The 25,105-nt window shown below is 38.7% G+C and overlaps 2 protein-coding genes across 4 annotated transcripts; both read right to left on the minus strand.

Moving 5' to 3' along the window:
* Positions 1 to 287: 287 nt before the first annotated feature.
* cpe (carboxypeptidase E) lies at positions 288 to 18,233 on the minus strand. Its single transcript, XM_074687286.1, has 9 exons — positions 17,829 to 18,233; positions 6,072 to 6,268; positions 5,785 to 5,952; positions 5,228 to 5,345; positions 4,657 to 4,839; positions 3,232 to 3,371; positions 2,723 to 2,822; positions 2,376 to 2,494; positions 288 to 949 (listed from the first exon to the last, which is right to left on the minus strand). The coding sequence occupies exons 1-9, from the start codon at positions 18,067 to 18,069 to the stop codon at positions 851 to 853; spliced, it is 1,365 nt and encodes a 454-aa protein (XP_074543387.1). The 5' UTR covers positions 18,070 to 18,233; the 3' UTR covers positions 288 to 850.
* A 1,507-nt stretch (positions 18,234 to 19,740) lies between these two features.
* On the minus strand, positions 19,741 to 24,324 carry msmo1 (methylsterol monooxygenase 1). Of its 3 annotated transcripts, none has more exons than XM_074687299.1 (6): positions 24,000 to 24,119; positions 22,381 to 22,674; positions 22,125 to 22,273; positions 21,873 to 21,999; positions 21,588 to 21,742; positions 19,741 to 20,491 (listed from the first exon to the last, which is right to left on the minus strand). In XM_074687299.1, the coding sequence occupies exons 1-6, from the start codon at positions 24,060 to 24,062 to the stop codon at positions 20,302 to 20,304; spliced, it is 978 nt and encodes a 325-aa protein (XP_074543400.1). In that variant the 5' UTR covers positions 24,063 to 24,119; the 3' UTR covers positions 19,741 to 20,301. The 3 variants fall into 3 exon arrangements, with proteins under 3 accessions (XP_074543400.1, XP_074543415.1, XP_074543406.1); XM_074687314.1 differs by lacking the exon at positions 24,000 to 24,119 and adding an exon at positions 24,123 to 24,188 and having other exon boundaries at positions 19,743 to 20,491; XM_074687305.1 differs by lacking the exon at positions 24,000 to 24,119 and adding an exon at positions 24,267 to 24,324 and having other exon boundaries at positions 19,744 to 20,491.
* Positions 24,325 to 25,105: the final 781 nt, after the last annotated feature.

Raw genomic sequence — 25,105 nt, forward strand, 5'->3', positions numbered from 1 at the left:
GCTCCATTTCTTAATTTAACCATGAAAAACAAGTTCCACGGTTCCTTCCATACCTCAGTATTTTCGGTGTAGTGCACATACAAAGGAATGGCTTTAGGTAGACTCAAGTGGACAGATTTAACAGTGGCACAGGCTTATTGTCTTTCATTATCTTAGATACAAAACCACATATTTCTTGTTATACTTATTTCATAAATACATTGTATATACTATTACCATTCATTTTGTGCTAAACTTAAAACTGTGCTGCAGTCAGTTAAAAAAGTAATGTTAATAACACATAGGAAAATGAGCTTGTTTTTCTTGCTTGTTTACAGTGTTTTTACAGTGTTTTTAATGTCCCTGATTTTCTCAAAACCTTCACGTGTAAGTGTGCAATTTATTAATGTTTATAAGCGTGTGTGTTATTTGTGTGCACTTGTTATTAGTTCTACTAAGCTTGGAGAAACAGAGACATTAAAACAGGAAAAAGACAATATTCTTTATGGACAGAGCCATGAAGACATGACGGAAGAAGCTCTTTTACATACATGTTACTCAGTCACTCATTGTTTATATAGGTGGGTGCCATGGTTACCAATCACTTGTACAATAAAGAACACAATACCACAGAACTATCAGCAATTCCCTCCTGCGTCCATCAGCATATGTCTGTGAAACGATCTACAGGAGTATGAGGCAAACCATTACATTAATAAACAACATAATCAATTCAAATTAGACGTGAAAGAGAATTAAACAAAGAAGAGACAAATATTTTCTTTTCAGAGCGGACTGGCACACTGAAAGTTGAATATATTACATAGATGAGCAGACGGATCCAAACATTTGCCAGACAGATGTTAATTTATTAGAAGTTCAGTGTCTCAGACATCATCTCCCACCAGTCCATCAGCTCCTGCCGCTCTTCCTCCTTCCTCTCCATCACTGACTCCAGCTCAAAGTCCACCTGAGGCACAGACAAGGCATGTCAAGGCAGATTAGACATACAAGGTAAGAGCTGCTGGGGAATTTTTCTTATTTTCTAAACTTAGCCCATAAATTTTCCACCACAATCTTTTTTATCACATACCAAATCCTCAAAAAATGGCTTTGTAGGTGTGAACCTTAATCATAATAAATGTAACCCTTCCAGTTTCCTTAATACTCATATTCCTCAAGACACACAATAAGGCGGTGGAGGGGCAGCTATCTTTTACTTCTTTTCTTCGGATCAAAGCTGAACCTAATTGGGTGTGGTGTTGATATGGATGGTATAGTGGAATAACAGCTCTTCAGAAGGGCTAGCTCTCAGTTTTTTCTAATCCTGTTTCAAACTATACAACCAGTTCTATTTGCCATGGTATACCACTCTGCTAGTCTAAACTGTGAAATTATGAAACGCTTAGCATTGCTCTGATGTAAGTCTAGATTCAGGGTGAAAACAAACCTATCCTCCATTTTAATCACATCTTTGATCTTGTTTTGGCACATGACCTTACACCAGATCATTTTAAAGTAATTTTTGATTTCTCCCTATCAGATTTTCTCCAGTATGTCCAAATGTCCTAACTAGAACTTGTTTTATGGAGCAAAGAAAATTCCAGCTGCTTCAAATTCAGTATTTAGTATTTTGTCTACAAATGCCTAAACACTCTTATGCTAGCACTAGCCCCTCTGAGCGCAATCAGTTTCTTAACTAAACTACAGGTTCACTTCACGGCACTCTTGACTCCATTCCTCCTTGACAGAGAACTTTTGGATGGCAGAAGCGAGCTCTGAGGTATAGTGCGTGCCCCCAAAATGAGCTTATTTAGTGGGAAAATCTTAAAGATTGGAGATAATACTAGGAACCTCTTGCCTTTGAAGACAACCTGAAATTGCAGAGATGGTTTTAAGGTAGGATTACATACTTTGACTGCTTTTTACCTGTCAACTATCACATCAGCTAAACCATCAACTTGTCTATTAGAGCCCATCCCAACTACCCTGCTGAGGGAAGTCCTTCCCTTAGTTAGCTCTTCATTACTTAGTGTAATTAGTAACTTAATATTGTCTTTTAAAGGATCTGTTCCAGTAAAATAACACATTTGTTTTTCCAGTGTTTATTTGTGGAAGTAGCAGCCAAGGGAGCAAACAGAAAGGTTTGAATGTCCTTGGTGAAATGGGGTAATCCTGTGACTAACTAATGTACTCTTAATAGTTTTGAACTCAGATCAAATCTGGAAATAAATAACAGAACATTTTGGCTACTTGAGCAATATGTTTAAACAAGAAATACTCATTGTTTGTGTGGTCTGCTCATAGGGTTTGCTGACTACTGCACTAAAAGATCATAGCACTTAACTGTCTATATCAAATCTACGTTTTTAACCTTGTTTGAATCAGAGTCTTACCCTTTCCGCAGGGTCTTGCTTAACGGCCACTTTCTTGATGACGGCCACGTATCCAGGGGCAGAGGCTCCCACCTTGTAGTTTCCTGGGGCCAGAAGGCGCCAGTAGTCTCCATCTTTGGCTGAAAAATACAGGTTTCCATTAGTCCATGCTTCAGGCGACAACCCCGTACAGTATTTTATTATCCGTTACTGTCACTGTTGTATGATGAGCAGGGGGAAATCAAAGTCGGTAGAAGAAAAAACACCAAAAGTTTCCACTAGATGGCACTGCAACATCTTGCTTTTAAACTGGTTGCATGCACCCATTGGGGGGACAGGGAGTTTGTGTATGCTTCCAAAGAATTTACCTGTAGTGATGTCATGGTCAATCCCCTCCACGCTAATGCTGGCATTGGAGATGGGGTTACCCTGCATGTCACGCACAAAGCCCGTGATGCCACGATGGACCTGTGACAACACATGGGGACAGTCAAAAGTTGGTTCAAGGTAAGCAGAGAAAAAAGATCTGATTATGGGGTCAATGGTTGAAGGGAGAAAAGGCAAACATTTTGATCCTTGGTTTCAAACTTTGAGAAAAATCTAAGACAACAAAAATTTAAATGCACCAAAATCATTTTTCTTATTGTTTAGAATCCTTATATCATGATCACATATGTATAAACTTTAAGCTTATAATAAAAATCTTTTTATTATTTTATTCAGTCAAAGTGAACAAATTTTGATCTATTTTTTTTGGGTCATTGCTAAAAATATGATGGGACTTTTTTAACACAACACTTCAAACTAAACCTCATTCATAACTGCCTGCATAACAAACCCAAAGACATGATGAAGCTGCTGTTGGTGTTTTGCGTACCTGCTGAATGTAGTTGACCAGTGAGTAGCGGTTCTGCTCCCAGTAGCTCTTCAGTGTGTCCTCACTGGGGAATTTTTCACAGCTGAGCTCCAGAGTGATCTCAAAGCAGTTGCTGCTGAGGTAGTTGAAATCCTGCATTCCTGAAATGACACAATTACAAAAATCAGGAAGAAAAGGAGAGGTATTGAGATCACTGGTTGAAAATGGAAGGAAGGTTATCTTTTGGATGAAATCAAAAAAGGCAGGGTTGGCAGTCATGAAAAACTAGCATGAATTTGAATGTAGCATCTTGTCAGGACTCCACCTAGCCCCCTCCTCCCTCTCCCCTTGGAGCTCCTCCAAAGCAACGCCCCTGCTCACATGCACAAGCGCTGATTCGCGACTATGATTGTGAACGACTGAAAGACGGACTCAGCACATCATTTTATGTTTTGCACTACGTTCAGTCATGTCTCATTAGGAGGTAAGGAAACACCAATACGTTAAAACGTAAAGCTAAAAAACAAATAAACAAACGTGACTTTTGTCAGTACTCGCAACTGTCATTCTAGCATTATCCACTTTTACCTGTGACACGATATCAGAAGTAAAGCTATAATACAAATAGTACATGTACATTTCATTTAGAACTTACTTAATATCAATTGGTTTTGCTTGTCAGAGCCCCTGTGGTTAGAGTTTATTTGACTCTGATCCAGACTACAGCCCAGAGCCAAGTACCTTATCGGGTCAGAGGGGACAGGCCCGAGGTCGAGCGAGAGGGGCAGTAGTTAGAGGCAGGGGAACAGAAAAAGAAAAAGAGAGCCTCTGTCTTTCTTTTCTTGCTCTGTTTAGCCAGAGGAGTGGTTACCAGTATTCAGGGTCTGGGTAGTTTCTCTGCCATTCTTCTGCTGAGTGTGAACCTGTACGCAGCTAAACTTGGGAACACACATCGAGTCAGGGACAGTGCGCGCCGGTGAAATGTACGCCCAGGAGGAGGGCAAAACAGCAGGGCAGGATTTGATTGGTTTAACTGATTGGATCCTAATAGGTGTGATTGGCTGATGTGTCCTGGGTTTTCCCCCTTCTGTAGATACGGGATATTATTCACTCTCATCTAAGAACAGATCATGTATTGCTTGCCATCAGGACATATAAATCATTTTAACCTGTATAACAAAAAGTGTATCTAAATCAAACTACCAATTATACCTTTAAGGCTCCCAACTTAAAACAGTAGATTACTGAGCACAGTAAAAGCAATGGAAAAAGACAACAACGCAGGATCATGTTAATGAAGTCCACCAAGAGATGAGTACACAAGATGCTGTGCATGACCAGGATCTCGAAACCCCTTGTACCACTGTCTGTCCAACATTTTATACTTCCTCCTGATTTCTCTAAAACAAGACTAAATCACACTACACACATTATGCTGCTTCTTACCTCCTGGCACACTGTACCAGGCCCCTCCATTAGTGATGCCATCTTTGAAGCTGGAGTCATCATCATTCTTACGGCAGGGAGGTCGCTGAGGGTCGGACATGACTGGGTTGTACATGGAGTAGGCTTTTGCCAAAGACTGGAACATCACGTCATCTGGACTGGCACTGTACTCATGGGCCAATCCTAAGAGGGAGAATCAGAGTGAAGGAAATAAACACCTGTACAATGTTTGGACAGCTGCTGCAATAAAAATTAATTGCAGACATGCATGTGCAACAAATGAAACGCTCCTGCGCAAACACATTTTCATTTTCTTGTTTTTTACTGTGAGCAATAATTTCAAGGAAGCTATAGAAGGAAACATTTCCCATCTGATTCAAATTAATGTAACGTCATTCTGTAGAAAAACTAATAAAATGTTTGTAGTTTCAGTTATGGTCCAAAAATAGGCTTGTTAAATCTGTGCAAACATTCACAAGAAGCAATGAAACGGTTTATACACAATTTTACAACCCAAACAGGAAAAATTGTGTGTGGTTGAGATTGTGAGTTCACATCTGTGTTTATGTACCAGAGCGGGTTTCATCGTATGGGTAGTTGGCCACCATGTCTCCTCCATGCAGGTTGGCTGAGAGGACAAAGGGGATGTCCATGATCCAGTGGATCACTGCCTTCGTCTCTGGAGCCAACTGCAAAAGACATCACACATCATTAAAACGTATAAATACTGACCCAAATAAGTCAAAGACGCATTTATAAACTGACACCAGATAATCTTACAAAGGCTTTGTTAAGACTGCTAAAAAAATTCAGGAGCTCTATCGTTGCAAAAACTATCAATTTAAAACTGTGTCATATTCACTTATGACTTCAGAGGGTGATAAATTGAGCCAAACCCGGAATACTTCACTTATTACTAAAATATTTCTGTTGTTGATCATTTCTGATAATTTAATTAATACAAGTAATTTCTTATTATTATCTATAAACATGTTTAAATGTTGTTGTTTTTAACCCTCAGCAGGTGAAAATGTGTGGGTTAGCTATGTAGTCTAGAAGTACTATGTGATGCATTGTTGTTACGATCTTTTCATGGGATTAATTAAAAACAGGACTATAAAGTCCCACCTTGGTGTTATCCTCCACAGCTTTCTTCATGTTCTGCAGCAGGTGATTGTTGGCTCCGCCCTGTCTCTCATTCATGTAGATGATACGGTCCAGATCAGGGAAGTTACGGTTCAGATCAATTCCCTGGGCATTACTGCGGCCTGCAAACCAATCCTTGATCTCTCCAGGCTGAGAAAAGGAAACAGGATTAGTGTTTGCATGTTGTAGGACCCAATCAGATGTTTGTTGTCTTGAGAGCTAAATCTATCAGGTCAACGTGTATTTCTGTCCTGCTGTGTCATCATCACCTGTGAAGCTGCTTTTTCGAAGCCGTCTGGGTTCATGGATGGCATGAGGTGGATGCGGGTGTTTTCGATAAGTTTGGCGATGGTGTTATTTTTGTTCTGGTACTCGATGCAAAGGTATTGAGCCAGGTAGATGAGCATCTCTCTCCCCACTGCCTCGTTGCCGTGCATGTTGGCGACATATTTAAATTCAGGCTCACCTGTACAGAGGGAAGAAGAAGCTTCTTGAAAATTTGCAGAGGTTACAGCACTTTGCATTGGTTTCTTTTAAATTTCCTTATGCAAAGGATGCAGTGGACTATCCTAAGATGCACACCTCTGCCTGCATGACAGCAAGTGATCTACACAACAATTAATCTGAAGCCACTTCACAAGTTAAACAATTATCATTTGATCAAACTCGTAATCATGTCAACAAATATAAGGGAAGCATTAGCTGCATCAAAATGACACAGCTTAATTATCCACTGTGTATTCATACTCAATCTTCAGGCTGAGACTGAACTTCAACTACGCAGTCAGGGTGGAAAATATCACTACGTCACCATCTTTGTGATAAGAAGCCCTTTTCGTCACAAACCAAAAGATTCTCACCGATATATCATGTCATTAGTTACAGTGGTTACCCCTAGCACACGCGCGCGCACACACACACACCCTTGAACAATAACACTCCTCTACACTCCAGCAGTGACAAACACACTGACTCATCAGCTAAAGGTTGAACAGGATTGAACATTGCAGTTCAGGACTTAATTTCAATTATAAAGAGGAGAAACAGGATTAATGGAGTGGAACTGCCAATGGCTGTTCTGTGAAATCTACATGCTGGTGTAACAGGTCTTGAATCAGATTAGGGGACATTCGTTTTAATTAAAAATAGTGACTTGTGCATTAAAACCTCAAGCTGATTACTCTTAAATCTGTAAGCCAAAAAGCATACTGTACAGGGAAGAAAACATTTCTCTCAAGAGCAAAACCATGAGGTGTTTGGATGGCAGGGAGTACCAAGAACCTTTTGAAGATCAACAGCAGAAACCATGGTCTAAATGTAGTTCTGGGGTAGTTCATATGCCCCTGAAAAGTTCCTTCTTGGGGGAATAAAGCTTAACGATCGTCTCCTTTGAGTCCAATAGCAAAAATGTGTCTACCTTTTTTTCTTCAAGTTGATCATTTCTTATCTCTTTCCAAGTTTATAAAAATAAAAATTCATTTGCAATTAAAGCACAATCATAATCAGCACAAGCTAAATCTCCATACTAACAAGCTAAATGTCACGTGGAACTTAACAATACCAGCCTTTCACCTTTTTATCCTAAATTTCTTTTGTACTGCCCTCTAATGGTCTGGTTGCACATAGAAATTAATTGTGTTGCTTTTCTGCATAAAACTGGCCTGAGGTGCACAATCCTCACAAGACTTCAGGCTTTACTGGTAACGCAAGACACCAAAAACCACTTAGTTCCTTGAAGACAAGTTCCTTGAACTTAACATTCTACTACTCTGGTTGAAACATCTAAAGACAGCTTCCTATAAGTGAAGCCAAATGATTCAGTGCTCCCCCTTGGTGACAGGCTCAGTGTAGGACATAAATACATCCATATTGCCAGATGGGATTAGACTTTAAAATTAAATTACACACCAAATGTATTTCTTCCCACACATGGGTTTTGATTTTATCGGTAGTTCCAACCATGCTGACAAATTTTTTAGTATTCATTTTTGGAAAGTTTAGTTTTGACTTATTACTTGAAGATAGGCAGCATATTGTTTATTGTTTACTTGTCATTTGTAAATGTTTGAGATAAATAAAAATCAAATCAAATTAAGATAACAGCAAAAAAGGCGTAACAAATAAATGTTTGAATGCCAAAAATTGAAAACAATATCATGACTGACTGCTCTTTTTATGTTTGCAGATACTGCAGGACTACTCAGAGAGCAGAGTGGGGGATGTCAAAAGGTGTATTGCAGACGTCAACAAAGTGAGGGATCTTTGCTTTTCTATTTTTCGTTGTGTTTTTGTTTGCACAATGGACTGACATAAAAAAAGGGATTAGCTTCGAGAGCGCCTCCCTACTGCAACTGTCATGGGGTATTTTTGTCATTATTTGGCTTCACTTTTACACCACAGGAGTAGGTGGAGATGCACCATCCATGTTTTCATGTAGTTGGTGCATAGAACAGATGTTTTCAATGTCAGCTCTACCAATCAAGGATTTAGCCATCTGTTTAATTCTGTAATTAGCCATGTTTTTAACTTCTCTGTCTCCATCACTTGTGAAGCGTCTCCAGCATGTCAACATCCTGAGATGCTTAAAGGGAGCAATACTTAGACACAACAACAGGGGAGGACAAAATGGGAGCTTCCCTGCATACTTTATCGATTAACTGCAAACCAGACAACTCTGCCTTTTTGTGACTGTGCAACAACAAAAGAGCTTCTCTGAGGGATAAAAATAATGTCTTTTGTTCAGCTATCAGTTGTGAAATGTAGCTCAAGCTTGGCAGATGGTGAGTCGAGTGTGCGCCTGTTTGTGTGTGGGCTTCAAGTCAAGCTGCAGCAGGGGTCGCTTTTTATAGGGAGCTTTTTGCTCATGTTTTCCAGTATTACTGATTGATTTGACTTTTTTTTTAAGTGACTTTTTTCTCCTGGTCTTAGCAGGCTCTTTGTTTAGATTAGGTAATGCTCTGTCTATGAAATGATCCATTCAAGATGCAAGGGTGTATGTTTTTATTACATTTCTGAGGATTTTTTGGTGTCTGATCTATCCTGGAGTAATCCCAGTGGCATGTGAGAGTAAAACACATTCACTAGCTCACACACACACACACACACACACACACACACACACACACACACACACACACACACACACACACACACACACACAAAAACACACTTCACCACTCTGCGCACATCTGGTAGTACGGTTATTTTTAAATGCTCAGATCTGGTCTTTCTCAGAGCAGCTACTAATGATTTCAAGAATACAATTATATCCTTCTGACCTGATGTTGGTGAATGGTTTTTATGGGCTTCAGAGGCCCCACCGAGCTGTCAAACACATGCACTAACACACACTCACACACACTCTTTGAAGTTGCTCTCTGTCCTAATGAGTTACTATGATTCGAGCTATAACACAGATGCTCAGTATCTGGAAGCCATGCTGTCTGCCACACATGCAGCTATTGAGGTACTCAAACTGCATTAGGGGAGTTTTCTGTTACATGTTAAACAAATAATTCACTGTCACTCATGTCAACAGCTTTATCTTGTTTTTTTGCATACCTATTCTTATGTAACTGCTCTGCGAACTTGTTTTACACACATCAACAAACATGACGTGTTTTTGCATTGAGGTGTGCATGATGCATTACTGGGTAGGCGAAACAAATCAAATGTCTTCAGCTGTCCATTTCCTTGCTCTATTTTTCTAAAATGCTCTCTGTGTCTTCCTGTTTACTTGCACGTTGGCGTTAGACGACTGGAAATTCTTTCCACATGTATATCAGAAACGGACAAAAAAAAAGAGATGAATTCCAAACACAAAATTACATTTTACATGAAATAAATAAATCAAAAGTGGAATCGTCAGATTTTACACTTTTGCTGATGCAGAGCCAGGTTTCTGTTAAAGTTGAGCTTTCTATGAACATTTCATCAGTCATTAGCAGTTTATGACAACTGTCCGTGTAAAGTAGATAAAGAAGGAGGACACAATCCCGGATCTTATTTGCAGTTATTGAGCAACAATATTAGCTTAAGTATGCATGTTTATGCATTATTATTATGATTGGCTTTAATTAAGGTCTATAAAAAGACAGATAATTCATTATCCACTCTTAAACTCTATTAACTTCAACTTCATTCTTGGTTCACAAATAGCTTGTCAGTTAACAAAGCCAACACATGGAAAAAAGAGCTCATGGTTTAAAGTTATTTATTGCTAACTATAGCTATATGCTATAGCCAAACTGAGACCTTTTGTGTCCAGGGGTGAGCCAGAGGTGATTATTTATGCCTTTGGTCATCTTAGCTGGGATTTTGTCCTGCAGTAGAACAAAATGCTGCTGCTGAGCTGTTGACAAGATCATCTGGATGGTCTCATGGTACACCCATCCTTTTGTCTTTGCTCTGGCTTCCAATCAGTTTCAAATTCCAGTTTGAAACTCTTGTCATTGCGTACAGGCCATTGCATGGTCAGGTTTTACATCAGTTTGTGCTTGAATCAGGGTTTACTGGCAGTGCTTCCTACCAGGCACACAACTAAAGGGGACTTTTCATTTAGAGTTGTTAGTCCTACACTTAAAGTATGATCTCAAAGTTTGAGAACACCTTCAGAGACCCATCATCTAGACCTGCCTTTGTTTAACCTCCCTATGTCTCTAATGCAGTTTATTAGTATTGAATGTAATCTCTGTTCCCACCATTGTGAAGCACTTTGTGTCCTCAACTCTTGAAAGGTCACAAATAAACGTCACCTACTTACCTACACAGCTGTTTACACAGTAAGCGCTAAAGTTTGCCATCATTCCCAGAGGATTAATCATCACGAGATGACAGCCATGAGTTCCAAGATTATAATGTTGTAATTCTCTTCATTTAAACTTCCAATCAGGGAGACATGAGCCACACGATAATTATCACACATCAAAGTCTACATCAGGCAAGAACATGATCATATGATGATCTTTGGGGATGGATACCTTTCACATTTGAAACGATTTGAAACGATACAGTGCCAATGCCCGGTACCTGGCAATCGGTACCGGTACTCAATGGCACCAATTTTCAGTACTTTTTTTGTGTTTATGTGGTGTAAAATATCAATTTGTTCATTAATAAAACTTTTTTTTAATGAAACATATTCATTCTTCAATATATAACCTTGCAATGCTGTATTCATGTCCATTATGGAAAATCACCTACTCTTCCAATCCCTCTCAGTCACAAGGATGCATTTAGGTACCTAAACATGGTACCTTTGATTTCACGTGAATCAGTACCAGGTACTTTTGACAGAATTTGGTCGGTATCTATAAAATGACCTAATTTGGTACCAATCCCTAATGATGTTACATGATTCCTGAAAACTAAATAATAAAATAGGTAAACATGGTCGCATCAGTAAATCATGGAGAGATTTTTGGTGTGAAGATAGCCTCACATTCCCTTGATTTTCTCCATTTCACTTTGAAGACGTGGTAAAGGTCTTTTGTTCAATTTAAGGTGATTTCCTGCTCACCACAGGTCAATAAAAACATCTGAGGCTAACAAAAACCCACCACATTATCCCCTGCTTTGCCAGGAATTATGAAACCTGCCCATCAGGTGATCAATACTGTCTCCTAGGTAACCACGTGTAATGACTGCTGCTGCAACGTCAGGGGAAGCACCGCATCAGAGTGTCTCTCAGTAGTCGTGACAACCCCTGACACAAGCAGGTGCTTAGGGAGACAAATGAAGTCGAAGATTGAGTAAACACACTCTCACTCTGTCTGTTTGCCTGTCTGGAGCGCGCACACACACAAACACACGCACGTATTCAAGCAGTTTGTTAGCTCTAAAGCTTGATCTAATATCACACAGACAGACACAGACAGACAGTGAGTGACAAAAGCAGTTAATTCAACAGATGAAATGAGTGAAGAGAAAACAGCAGAAACTTCTCACTTTGCTAGCTTCCGGAAAAACTCAAGATTTTTTACCTTAAGTTTATTACATGATCAAGCTTTCACGTTACAACACACACCTTGTTGGTCAAAAGTTTGCATAATGAGTCAGTGTAAACAACACAACAGTAAGAGCATTGGCAATAATATGATGCTAAATTTGGACTTCCTTAGGCTAAGTGTTGCTGAATCAACAGAGACAAAACAGCTCTTATTTATTTAATCTTTTCATTCCATTTTTAGAGCAACATGTTGCAAACGCAGGTATTTTTGTCAACTCTTGTCATCTCAGGAATAAACTATTTTGTCTCAGATTTCCTATTTCTCTATCATTATGAAAGTTGAGTTTTAACCCTAAATAGCATCTTTTAGTTCCATATTTTTTGAATTGATTTTTAAGGCGAATTAAATTTCATTAACTGGTGCAGATTTTGTGGTATGTTCTCAGCAACCCATGAAAAATGACACCTTTTGGGTGATACCAAGATGTTAGAAAGGGAAGCAGTCAGAGATCAGTTAAGGTGGAGACAAAGAGGAGGATGTATGTATGCACTGGTCTGATGTATAATGAATGACCTCTGGCTGATGCCTTGGCCTTTATCTCACCCTCATTCAGTTCCTCTCCCTCCCTTATTCCCTCTTCAATCTGCCCACCTCTTTTCTATTCCCTTGTCACCTTATCTCTTCTGTTACACTGCCAGTTTTCTCAATCATCATTCCATTTTTGTTTTACCATTCATCCTACCTCTAAACTGTAATATCTCTGCAGCCATCTCTCAGTTAGAATTTCCAACAAAACACTCACTTGACTCTCTTTCTCTTATCTTCCTCAAAAATAATGTGTAGTATAAAACCAAGCCTTCCTGTGTTTCACCTCATATTCTGTATGGTATATGTAACCTGATATCCGGGACCATGTCTGCCTGCTGTGTGCTTTAACAGGTCATCTATGTGCGTGCTCTTTGGGGATTACATACTTCCTCTGTCGTCTCACAAAACAGTCCAGTTCCTCCATCCCCCTTCAAGATGGTCTACTGGACGAAATATTGGACAGGCTGTGCCTCATATTAACACGATCTCTTTTTTTTTTTTTCAACTTTTCCAAAAAGCCAAACCAATTGCAAGATAGAGTTTCTCCTCACACTAGAGTCCCTGTAAATAGTTCCAGACATGAGAGTAAAAAAAAAAAGTTTCACCAAAGAGGAGCCCCTCTTTTCAGCTCGGGCACAGTCAAATACAAGTCAGCTGCAAGGAGTAAACACCTCCTTTAAGTGGAACATGGGACCAGTGGAAGAAGTATTTAGATCCTTTACAAAAATAAAAGTAGCAACACAAAAAACACTGTTCCTCTCTGAATAAAACCCCTGGGTTTAAAAGCTTTCTTGGTTAAATGTGTACAAAACCATGAGCAGAATGTGTCAGTCTCCTCAGCAAAAGTTACATGTTGGTTAATGGATTTTAAATGAATACTCTTGTACACAAACCCCTCTGTAAACCATGAGGGGTTGTACAGGTTATCTCCTGTTGTGTATAGGATTATAGTCCTCAGTTTCATACTAACAAATTAAAAAGAGGCAGAAGTGGATCCCAGCCATACAACAGAAGAATTGGTAGCCGTTATTATTAATGCACAAGTTCCTACACTGACTACTTTCTGTAATCCAGTAGCAGTGTGTAGCTAACATTATGAGTTGTTGTCTGTTTCAGTCATAAGATTTGTCATGCATTCATAAATGCATCAACAGTGATTTTCAAGTCTCATCTGTAGGGATGGGTACCAAATTAGGTACTTTTGCAGGTACCAGGTACCGATTCACATAAAACCAAAAGGTAACATGTTAAGATACCTAAATGCAACCTTGTGACTGTGAGGGAATGGAAAAATTGTCAAATTTCAGTGCTGGGCATGAACACAGCATTGCAATGCTATATATTGAAAAAAAATGTTAAATTGAAAATTTCTAATATTCTATTATCATACAAATTGATATTATTTTACCACATTAATACAAAAAAGTACTGAAAAAAAAAGAGTACTGGTACAAAATTGCCAGGTACCAGGCATTGGTACCGTATTATTTAAATGTAAAGGTACCCATCCCTACTCATCTGTATTGTTGCAAAAAAGACTGTAAAAATGAGCAGTTCCTAACAGTCACTATCAAGGACAAGACAGTGAAATATGTAAAAATAAAATATCTGAAAATAGAAGTGAATTTGGAAAATAACTCATGAGTGCATGTGATAAAGTGTGTGACTGAATCAGATAACAACTCATGCCTTTAGGTCAACACTAAAACTGCAGGATTAAAAAAAACACTGAATTTTAACAATCTTGGTCCTTGTGAGTGAAAGGATAACACTGTCTTTGTAGGTTTTGCCTCATTTGACATTTGTGAGTAGACTAACTCTATTCTGCTAATCAAGGCCAAGCCAAGGACGGCGAAGGTCTTCTTGAAACCATAGTGATTTATTTTTCTTTATTTTTCCACTTAAACCCAAATTGTGTGCCTTCAACATGCTTTAAGTCATAATGAAACATGCCACAAGCTCAGTCAGGGCTTTCCACTATTTTAAGCTAAACAGCTATCATTTTTTGCATGCAACTATCATTTCCTACCACTATTGTTGTGTAAATCGTCAATAATAATAGTGGAATATCTAAAATTGACATGTGAGCAGTCTCTGCATGCAGTGTTACCACTACTATTGTTGTTATTAAAAAGGGATCCAAGCAATGGAAGTTTGTATCAGACAAGTAGCCCTTCATACCACCCATCATTTCCTTTGAAGTAGCCCTTAGTCTAAAAAAATTGGTGACCCCTGGTATAAACAGTACACTATCCAGTTTAGATTTATATTAAAAATATGTTACAGAATTTTTAACACTATTGGTCGATAAAATGTAAAATCATGTAAAGTAGGTAGACTAAATGCCCTTTTGAAATGTACCAGTAGGCAGAAGTAGATCATACATATATTAGAAACACAAGTATAATCCTACTTAAGACCCTGCAATGCTAATTTGGCAACACCTGTTAACATCTTTTGTCTGAACTTACAACAGGCCATGTTTAGAGATTGAAAAAACACATGATATATTCTTCTCTTTATAAAAAAAAAAAAGTAGACAAAACCAGGAGGCATCATGTGTTAATTTGAAGGCTAGCATCACACATTTAAGGTAGCAATTTACATCTGTTAGCATCTTTTGTGCTAGCTTACAGCATGCTCATGTGTCTGTCTAAAGCCCTGGTAGTAATATTTATCTATTTAAATTTTACTCTATACTAAATCTAATGTATTGATTATGAACATTCATGTAGAGTTTATTTATGTCCTCCTTATAACTGTTGGTTAAATATTTACCCTTTAAGCTCTGTTTTTGTATCCACCCTGTCCTTAAACTCTTTGGTCTTCAGATGTTGCTCCCTCATCCTCAGCGAGTTGTTGAGCTCATTTGCTGTAGGCCTGTGACCTTACAGTGAGCTTTTATTGATAAATTGATTTTATAAGATCCTAAATCACAACAAATCTGTGGAGACTTGCAGAGCCTCTGATGAATCTATTCTACAACTCTTTTTTGTATACAAGTGGCACTTCTTCTTCATTGTGAATGCAGGGATGAGAGACGCATTGTATTTGAAACTAGCAGTGGTAGAGGCCCATACGTGCAGTTCCTCTCACTGGTGTCCTGAAACCATGGAGTCTCTCAGGATTGCTGAAGCATCCATCTATATATTGATGAGTTCCTATTGTTTTTACACTGTAGGCTAAAGGTACTTCCTGTGTTACGTTGTATGACAGATGGCGTCTTACTGACAGATGCATGAGCTCAGGACCGTCGTACAACCCAGCCAGCCAACCAGGATCTGCCAGTCAGCCAGCTCAGTGCACTAAGCCGATCTGTTACCCTGGCAACAGCTATTTCGGCTCCACCTTAGGGTTGCAACATAGTGCAGGGTAAGGTAAAATATTGGAAAGACACTTTAAAGGGAAGCTTATAAATGTTTGATATACAATCTACATTACAGGCACTTTTATTCCTCTAGTCTCAATTTCCCTGTTGGTCTCTGGGGCTTCTCCCTCTGTGTCCTCTTCCCTCTCATCCCCCTCCTTCTAGCTTTGGATGTTTTGCTCAGCAGAAGGAGGGAGATGGGAGGAGGTGTTGCCCCTGTTGGTTAAGCAGCACGCAGCTTGGAAACTCATCTGGTAGTAATAAAGTCTCCACAACGCTACTGTGACTCATGCCGACGCACACCCACCAGTCTATTACAGGCTTATATAGAATGTCTATACGGTCATTAGACTCTGTGACCAAGTGAGCAGAAAACCTGCTGTGCGTGGTTTAGACCACGCAAATACAGCCAGAGAAGAAAATACACCTTTATGACCAAAAATTCTACACAAGACTTATACTTAAACACCACAAACTAGACTGTAAACACTACATCAGGTAATTACAGGCAGGTTGTTTTTTATTTTTTTTATTTTTTTTTAAGAAGAGGCCTGCGTTTTGGGATTACTTGGAGGAAATTAATCACTTCCTGAAGTCCCAGTTTGAGGGAGTTGGACAGGCATCACTGACCAGTTCCAAGACACTTGATCTTCATTATGCTAATCCTTGAATGAACTCTGCATTGTTGCTCCTGATGCCAAAATTGTGTTGTCACACTCTCGGGAGTTACAATAGTGTCCATTTGTCCCATTTACAACCATGCAGGAATTAAAAGATGGGGCATGCATTTTTTAGGAATGGAAGGGTTTGGGGTTTTACCTATGGTCTTTGTTTTTAGTTATAAATATAACATAGAAATCAGGGACTTCAGAGGAACACCCCAGGCCTATAAATTGTAACAGATGGAACATTTTCAACAGCTCGCCAAAAATCATCTCGCATCAATATCTACTCCCAAAACCTTCCATGTTAAAACAATTTCCATCACACTTATAGATAAAAGTTTGATGTTTGATGGCCAATATAAAGACTAAAAAGCTGAAGATTTTCACAATGATGCTGTTGACTGAGCTGTATATTATGAAGCATGTACAAACTAAGTCATCTGACATTCATACAGATACATGTACTGATTTGAATAACAATTTGATATGATCCATACTGAGCAAAAATATTGATCCTGCATATTTATTTGGTGTTGGTTCCTATAGCTCTAACTGAAAAGGAGGATATTTTAATGTCTTGAAAAGCATGCAGGCCACTGATCAGGGATGAGTTTCCTAGCTCACATTATCTTGTAAATCAATATTAAGACACTGTCAGGTAAATCCAGTTTCTCCTGTAACAGAAATATGGGTTGTATTTGATGAGAATTGTTTTTTTTTTTCCCCTGGCATGCCTCTAGAAGGAACACAGATGCACTGCAAAAAAAACAGCAGTGGTAGTTGCCCATATTTGCAGTTCCTCTGACTGGTGTGGAGTCCTCACATCACTTCTAGCTCAATGCTCCCTACCAGCCTGGCTGCAGTTCAGTCACAGGAAAGATAGAGTAAATATCTCAGCTGTTCAACCTCATCAGGATTTCAGGTGTATTCATTTTTAAATAAAATGCTTCATCTTTTGACCTAATTCCTTTTTTGAATTGAAACATCTGCTGTTCACTGTAGGAAGGCTTCATTTCAGGGAAATTTAGGTTGTGACAAGGCATGGTCTTCAGCCTTATGGTGTTTTAGACAGAACCACGACTTATGATAAGCATGAGATAAGCAAGAGATCCTTATCAACCACCAAAATGGCGGCTTTGCGTAGCTGATCGCACAATCTATCATCTAGATTCCTCCGAAGTGATGCAGCAGCAGGGCCCTGCGCTCTCAGTTTCACGCACAAAGCCGTCACACCTGCTCCCCTCTCCCCCCTGTTCTTTCATTTCAGTCACATCATCCGCAAAAAAACCGTTAAACAAATTACAATTACACGCAGGGTGTTGTGTGCAATAGGTCGTGATGTGTTTGTGTTATCACAGCGTGTGGTGATGGACAGAAAAGTGGGGACAAAGGCAGCGGGACTGGAGACAGAATTCACAGGCTCACTAAGCAGACGTATAGGTGTGCGTAAAAACTGACCAGGCTCGTGAATCCCAGGGTTGTCGGATATCTCCAGGACCAGCAGCTCCCGGCCCTCGTAGCTCTCCCCGATGGTGTAGAGGCGGACGATGGAAGGGCACCGCAGCCACACCGCCACCAATGCCTTCCGCATCTCATCATAGCGGTGGTACTCGAAGGAGATATCCCCATCTTTATTGGCGGAGCTGACCAGGGCGACCGCCGCAGCCCCAAATAAAACTACTGAGAGAAAAGCTCTCATTTTGTCGTGTCCTCTTTTCCCTAAGCCGTATGTGTCTGTGTTCCTGCCTGCGGCTTTGTCCCAAGCTTTATCTCCGTGCTGCAGCCTCGCTTCAGGCTATAAATATCTCTCTCCGTGCTGCGCTCACGCTCCCTCTCTGCAAGTGGGATGCGCTGCTCTACCTGAGCAGTGATCCTCCAGCGTAAAGCTAGGCAGAAAAAAATATACATCCGGTAGCATTTTCAAAATAAAATTATCTTTTTTTTTTCATTAGTTTAAAAAAGTTAATTTACATATAAAACTAGAAACTGGACTGTTTTAAAATCGATTTTCAATAAACACAATTATTGTTTTAAAAAGCAGGATTCTGGGGCAAACTTGTCTTAAAATGTTACAATAGTTTATTGAATTATTTAACATGATGCTATTCATATGTTCATAAAACTATTTATCTTTTATGTCTAAATACTTGCTTAATAGCTTTTTTATTTATTTTTATTATTATTATTATTATTAATATTATTGTTATTATTGTCATCATCTCAGTTCAATTTTCCACATATATTCTTTTTGTGTTCCTTATCGTATGCTTTGATTAAACATGGCTGCAATATCCCGAAATGACTCTTATAGTTTGTGTTGTTTACTTTTTTATAGGTAGCACTCAGGGCTTGACATTAACACCGGCCAACCGGCCAAATGCGGGTGGATTTCGGCAGTGGCTGGTAACACCACTGCTCCCACAGGCCACTTTGGCGGGTGGAATTTTATCTCAAACATGGAGCAGAGAGACAAGCAAAAAGATGACTGATGATGAAATCTCTGAGGAAATTTAGTTTACCTCTCCCTCATTGTCAGTCTCATGAAAAAAGAAATGATTTTCTGATTACAATCATTGATAAATATTTAAGCAGACAGTGTGTCTTGCTGAGTTTTTATCAGTTCAATTAATCCCCTTTACCATTTTATTATAAGCAATAACAAACTACTATTTTAATTACTATGTCTTCATAGACTGCATATTTTCATATGAAAGGAGCACAATGTTACACACAACTTTATCAGAGCTGAATACCTGATTAAGGACCTGTGGATTTTAACATTGATGTAGTCTTGTTTTGAGTGTGCATAGGGGTCATTTACATTTAAAGAGGTTGTAAATCTTTTTTAAGTAAACTTTAGCATGTCATCATTGGCTTTAATATATTGAACTTAATTATCCAACAACAAATTGTGGCCAATGAAAATGAGTAGCTAGTAACTTAGGGATACCACTAGCCACAGTGGCTGGTGAGCGAAAAAGTTTATGTCAAGCACTACTAGCACTTAATCTCACTTCCTGTTTGGTGCATGCTGCTGCTGATGGATAACTTGACGCTGCTGTATGTGCAGGAGGAGGCAGCAGGGGTGTGTCCACAGTGCAGCAGAGAAAAGATGAAGGAAACAAAATCGTCCACTTCCCCTACAAATACATACCCAACAGCGTCTGCTGGATGACAAGAACATTTACTCTAAAAATTCAGATGTTCATCTTCACTGGAAAAATTACAGGCAGAGCCCACAGTGGTTCTGTTGTCTGTTAACATCTGATCATGTGAATGAATCAAATTTAATTGATCAAGAAAAACTGATTCACAAGAAAAAGTCCAATTCAAATAAATTCATCTGTGTTTATTCTAGCATGCCACAAAACTAAGAAATAAAATAAATAAAATTACAGGTTTATCATAAAAACTTTATTTATTCTTACAGTCTTATAGAAAAAAAGTGCCAAAAGAGCCAATCCCTTTCCATCAGAAATTTATGATTCCTTTATACATGTCTGACTTTAAGTCTGTGCTGAGTTTTGGTAATTTCCACAGAACTGCAGCTACAACCAACGTCATAGTGACTCAGTTTTATTAAAGAGGAAGTGCCACAGTGCTTAGACATTCAGAAGTGTACAGAAGCATTTCACAAAAGAGTCTTTTTTCATTCCATGACAAAGCAAAGCAACAAATCAAATTAGTATGTTGATTGTTTTATTCACTCAGCAGCTGGTGACAGAGGAAGACAACAATGCTTCTTTTTGCAGAAAGGCATAGATGACAGACTGAAGTCAGCATCTGTTTAATCACAGCGCACTGTAACTGTGTGTGTGTATTTTATAAAATGTACCGATAGAGGCAGCACAGTTTCTGTGTGCAGGTTGTGTGAGCACGGCTGCTTTCTGACAGTCCAGTTTTTTTTGCATTTGCAGAAGCATTTAGGCCTTTACTGTGCCTTCTTGTCTTCCTGCTTCAGCATGTACTTGTTATACTGGCTGTCTGTCCCCAGCAGCTTGTCCCACCAGGTGAAGGTGGAGGCGTAGTTCCCAACAAAGTTCATGTGGTGGAAGTCATGGAAACGGGTGCCAGCGTAGAATGGGATCAAGTGGAGTGGGTTCAGAGGGATGTCGTAACCACTGAAAAGGTGTGGGGGAGGAATATGAGTTACAAATGATTACTATTTAGTCAAAAAAAAGTAATCAATTTGTCCTCTGTGTCAGATTTCTAAAAGCCCTGTACTTCATTGTATAATGGAAATTATGTTTTTGTAATGACAACAAAAATATCAGAATGTAAAACCAAATGTCTCACTTCATGTTGGCATATCTTTTTAATTGCAGTTTAATATAAAAAAAACTATTATGTTGTTTTTTTTCCTCTGCAACTAAAGAATGATTTAATGATAGCAATGACAAAACAAGGTTGTCGTTTTAAGTTATTTGGTATAAATAAATCATTTCATAACAAAAGTGCTTTAACATCTACAAGTTGATTTCATTGACTTTTCAAAGCACTGGCATTGTTATTTTATACCAACTCAAGCCAATTAATTGCTTTTTTCCTTTAAATCTCCTTTAATATTAGCTCAAATAAAGTTATTTGAAATAACATAAAATGTGAAATATAATTTTTCCAACACTGTAGTTTGCAAAGTCCACTGCCAGAACACATAAACAAAAGAGAAATGCAGCAATTTAAGAAATAAACTTGTCTTTTACTGAAAAAGAACAAAATTTAATCAAAACTAAAGAGGTTGTAAAGGCAAAAGTTGACTTTTGTCTTTCAGGTAACAGTTGTATATGTGATCAAGAATCTGTTTTGTTTTGTTTTTCTTTGTTTGTTTATTTTTACCACTGAAGTCTGTGAGGCTTTTTTTCACTGTACCGACTGTGTAACTCAGTAAAATAACAAACCTGCCCTACCTCAGGAGATTTCAGTTCGGCAGCCTCACTGCCTGACAGCGTAACATGACAGTGACATCTGATGTTCTCTGTTGCCCTCTAGTGGTTGACCTCACTATTTGCTGACAGAGTTAACCTGATGAGAACTGGGCGGCTTCTCTGGGAATTACAGTCTCTCATTCAGTGAAGTACTGCTCTGTTTACTCAAATATTATATTCTTTATAGTCGCTGTAAAAATACTGTAAAGCTGTTTATATATAAACTCTGCAAGCAGTTACAGAAATGGAAGGAGGGAAAAAAAAAAAGAGAAAGACTGTTTTTCTCTCTTACCTGTGGACATCGATGGTCTCCAGCAGGCGGAAGGACACCCAGGCCCACAGGAAGAACACATGGTTACAGAAGATCATGATTCCAATGAAGAAACCAGCTCCCAGGATCAGAGTCTCTGCAGGATGGGCATATTCAGCCTGCATACCAAATGGAGCCTGAAAGAGGTAGGGGAAAGAATGTGTTAAGACATAGTAGGTATATGATAATATATCAATAATGTAAACAGAGAAACCTGACATTGTTACACTGATAAGTCTTTCTCTCTGACTCAAGTTCTTTACTTACAGTGAACTCATGGTGGACTTTGTGGATGTATTTGTAGATCTTGCGGTGATGCAGCAGGCGGTGGAGGAAGTAGTGCCAGGTATCTTCAACAGCTGCACAGCCAAAACACTGAGCCAGGACATATGGCCTACAGAAGAAGACATGGGTTAGAAGTGGACTAACTGACTGATAGATTGCTCCGATGGTTTGGAGAAATCACAGTTACTATGAATAAAGTTTTTTTAAAGTATGTATCACTGTACTACTACTGACCAGCGTGGCATGGAGTCCCAGTCATAAGGAATGTTGAAATATTCAGTGAAGTAGTAAGTCCCACAGATCAAAGGCAGCTGGATGCAGAAGTGGTTGAACAGCAGCATCTTAAAACATCTCCACTGTTTCTCCCATGTCTCTGGTTTGTCCTGCAAAAAGAAACACAAAAGCCATGAATAGACAGAAGGTCAATCAGGAGAAGCATCCTCTAAAAGTCTTAGAAATTAAATAATGGCAAACAAACTCCAGTACAAACCTGTTGAATCTTGTATTTCTGCATGAAGGGCATGAACTGGAAGAGGAAGCCAGGCAGACAGAACAGAAAATAGATGAACTCATGGACGATGAGCGATCCCCAGGTAGCAATCTGAAACTTGGTGTAGTTGTCCAGCATGTAGCCCCAGGCATGTTTGAGGGAGGGTTGGAAGGGGTTTTCAGGCAACACTGCATCAACATACTCCACCGCCAGGTACGCGGAACCCAAGATGTCTGCTGAGCCGTTCACTGCCATGATGGAAAATGTGAGGAGCCTGCAGCTCTGGAGAGGTGACTGAAAAAAACAACAATCTGTTACACATACCGCTCTGACAGAAGTGATTACAGATAATATAGACCGGTAATAATTTCTGACAGGACAGTTCATTTTTAAACTGCCTCCATAAGACTCTGATTAACCATTATACATTAAAGTATCCTGACTGGATGACTAACACTTGGTGAATTAACTGAACATTTTAGTCACTTGAGTCATTACTTGTTATCTGAATCAGCCTTATATTATATGTTCTAAAATACATAAAGATTGCACTTAAATTAATTTAGCTAACATGAGCCTGAATGATAGACTACGGTGCAAAGGGAATATGAAGTGATACAAATTGGCAGACATCTTTGTAACAATTTATAACAATTTAAAGTTAAATCACCCAATCCACAGAAAAGTAATTGAGATTCAACACACAAACTGGCACACTTTTGTCTTTTTTTAAATTATTCATAACATTAAACTTGTTTAATTCTTTAACTGTGATTACAAAGCTTACAATTACCTTTAGAATACTTATTTTAGTGACATAAATGCCTTAAACATTATAGCATTTCACCGCTAAAGGCTTTTATTTTCATCAAATTCTTAAGAAGACAATGATTCTTACTCAAACAAATGAGAAGTACAACCTGATTAAAAATTTAGATCCTACACACAAGTAAAGATAGCTTTGGCTAACAAATTAAAACTTCAGTCAAAGTTATTACATGTTGTTGACCACTACATAAGTATGAAAAGAAAACATACTGGTTGGCTTCAGTTTCTCACAATTATTCCCGTGAAAATTTTCTTATCATTACTGTATTATTATATGAGTATAAATTTGCAAGACACATTTACATGTTGCAGATAGTGGAGGGTAGCTTTATCATAATAATTTGTCAAATTTATCAACTGTTGTTGGTGTATAACTTGGAACTGAGGTCTTGAAATAATTTCGTTTTGTCAACTTTTATAGCTATCTCATCTAACACGTGCCTGTAACTTGGACTGTAGGAATAACATAAGTTTCTGAAAGTCAAAACCCTTCTTCAGTAGAAATGATCATCATTGCATTATTTAAAGACATGTAAAATCTCTTTAAAGCCTCTCTTAGCTGTGTTTCACCAATACAAATACAACGTTTATGGACTTTTGGACTCAGTTGCACTCGGGCACAGCAAATTTAATCGAGTTCAAAACAACACTTTTGACTCAACTGTAGCGCAACTACACAGATTTCTAACACACAGGCATGCAGGATGTCACTACTTGCAGACTCGGTACAACAACAGCTGCTAAACATTACTTGTACACTAAAGATGATTAGAGCTACGGCACCCCATTACCCCTCTCTGTGTGCTCTCCCCAGCTCTGCTGTTCAAACGGTGTCTAATATCACTGGCCAACATGCATCACTAACATTATTAAATGTTTAATTACAGCTGCGTTGACTAAACAAGACTAACTACCTAGCGTAATACAACACAACTCTACGACCAACATAGGCTTCTGTTCTTCCTTTAGATTAACAAAGAAAGTAAACTAGAACACCCGCCGCAACAAACTAAGCTGTTTAAAATATCTGCAGCAATCAACGGTAGGTTGACGCTCACCTTTCCGCGGTTTGTCCCGTCTACCTGAGTAAGAGGCGGTCGGGCCGGGTGAAGTACACTAATATCAAGGAATGCGATTGGCCGAGAGGAGAGGAGACTGACGTCGTGGGGCACAGCGGCGTAGCTGATTGGTCAGCGTGATGGAGTGATGATAGTGAGACCGGAGGTTTCTACAGCAACAACCAATCAGAGATTAGCTAGGCTTTCATAACGTCCGCAGAGTCGAAGGGGCTGTGTGAGGGAAGAGATGGGGTGGTTTGGAGAAGTTAGTCATACGAAAGTTTTTTTACTTAACTTTGTAAGAGACTGTAGCTTCGATTTCAACTTCATGAAATGCTTATGGGGTAAAACACTTGGTGGTTTATAGTTTAAGAAGTCAAAATACTACTTTTTGTGTTTTTTACTCCCTCTATTTCAAAAATTAGAAAATGTGCCCAGCTTATACAGGTTGCTTATCCCCGAGAAATATATTGCTTTTATCTTTACCGTACATTCTTGGCTTTTTTGCTTTATAATATATCACTCTGCATCATGTTTCATTGTTTTCTTTGCTTTAAAAACACAATCTTAAACTTTCTTACCAGCATATTCTGTTTGGATGGGCTGGATTTATATTTTTTCTCTATATAAAATGTCAAAAAAAAAAATTTTAACTTCTTTTTAACATAAACTATAAAAGTTCTAGTTTAAAACAGTCACCGGGGTTTAATAATAATTGAAATATCTTGTTTTTTATGTGTAAAGCCTAGTGGATCTCAGTGGATAGATTTAATGAAGACTTTTTCAGTCCTGGGATTTTCGTGTTTTTGTATCGAATTTGAAGATTTTATATAACTTTT

The sequence above is a fragment of the Halichoeres trimaculatus genome, unplaced genomic scaffold (assembly GCF_033239565.1).
Source record: "Halichoeres trimaculatus isolate MK-OKI-2021-1 unplaced genomic scaffold, fHalTri1.1 fHalTri1_scaffold_2, whole genome shotgun sequence".
NCBI classification, from domain to species: Eukaryota; Metazoa; Chordata; class Actinopteri; order Labriformes; family Labridae; genus Halichoeres; species Halichoeres trimaculatus.

What these genes read in the sequence shown, in the direction of transcription:
- cpe (XM_074687286.1), bottom strand. Translation starts at nt 18,069, where the DNA reads ATGAGAGCTTTTCTCTCAGTAGTTTTATTTGGGGCTGCGGCGGTCGCC. An exon ending in CTGGTACAGTGTGCCAGGAG is followed by an intron (nt 3,372 to 4,656) that starts GTAAGAAGCAGC and finishes GTGTCATTTCAG; the next exon opens with GAATGCAGGATTTCAACTAC. An exon ending in TGGTCAACTACATTCAGCAG is followed by an intron (nt 2,823 to 3,231) that starts GTACGCAAAACA and finishes GTGTTGTCACAG; the next exon opens with GTCCATCGTGGCATCACGGG.
- msmo1 (XM_074687299.1), bottom strand. Translation starts at nt 24,062, where the DNA reads ATGTTGGCCAGTGATATTAGACACCGTTTGAACAGCAGAGCTGGGGAG. An exon ending in AAGTCCACCATGAGTTCACT is followed by an intron (nt 21,743 to 21,872) that starts GTAAGTAAAGAA and finishes TACCTCTTTCAG; the next exon opens with GCTCCATTTGGTATGCAGGC. An exon ending in GAGACCATCGATGTCCACAG is followed by an intron (nt 20,492 to 21,587) that starts GTAAGAGAGAAA and finishes ACACCTTTTCAG; the next exon opens with TGGTTACGACATCCCTCTGA.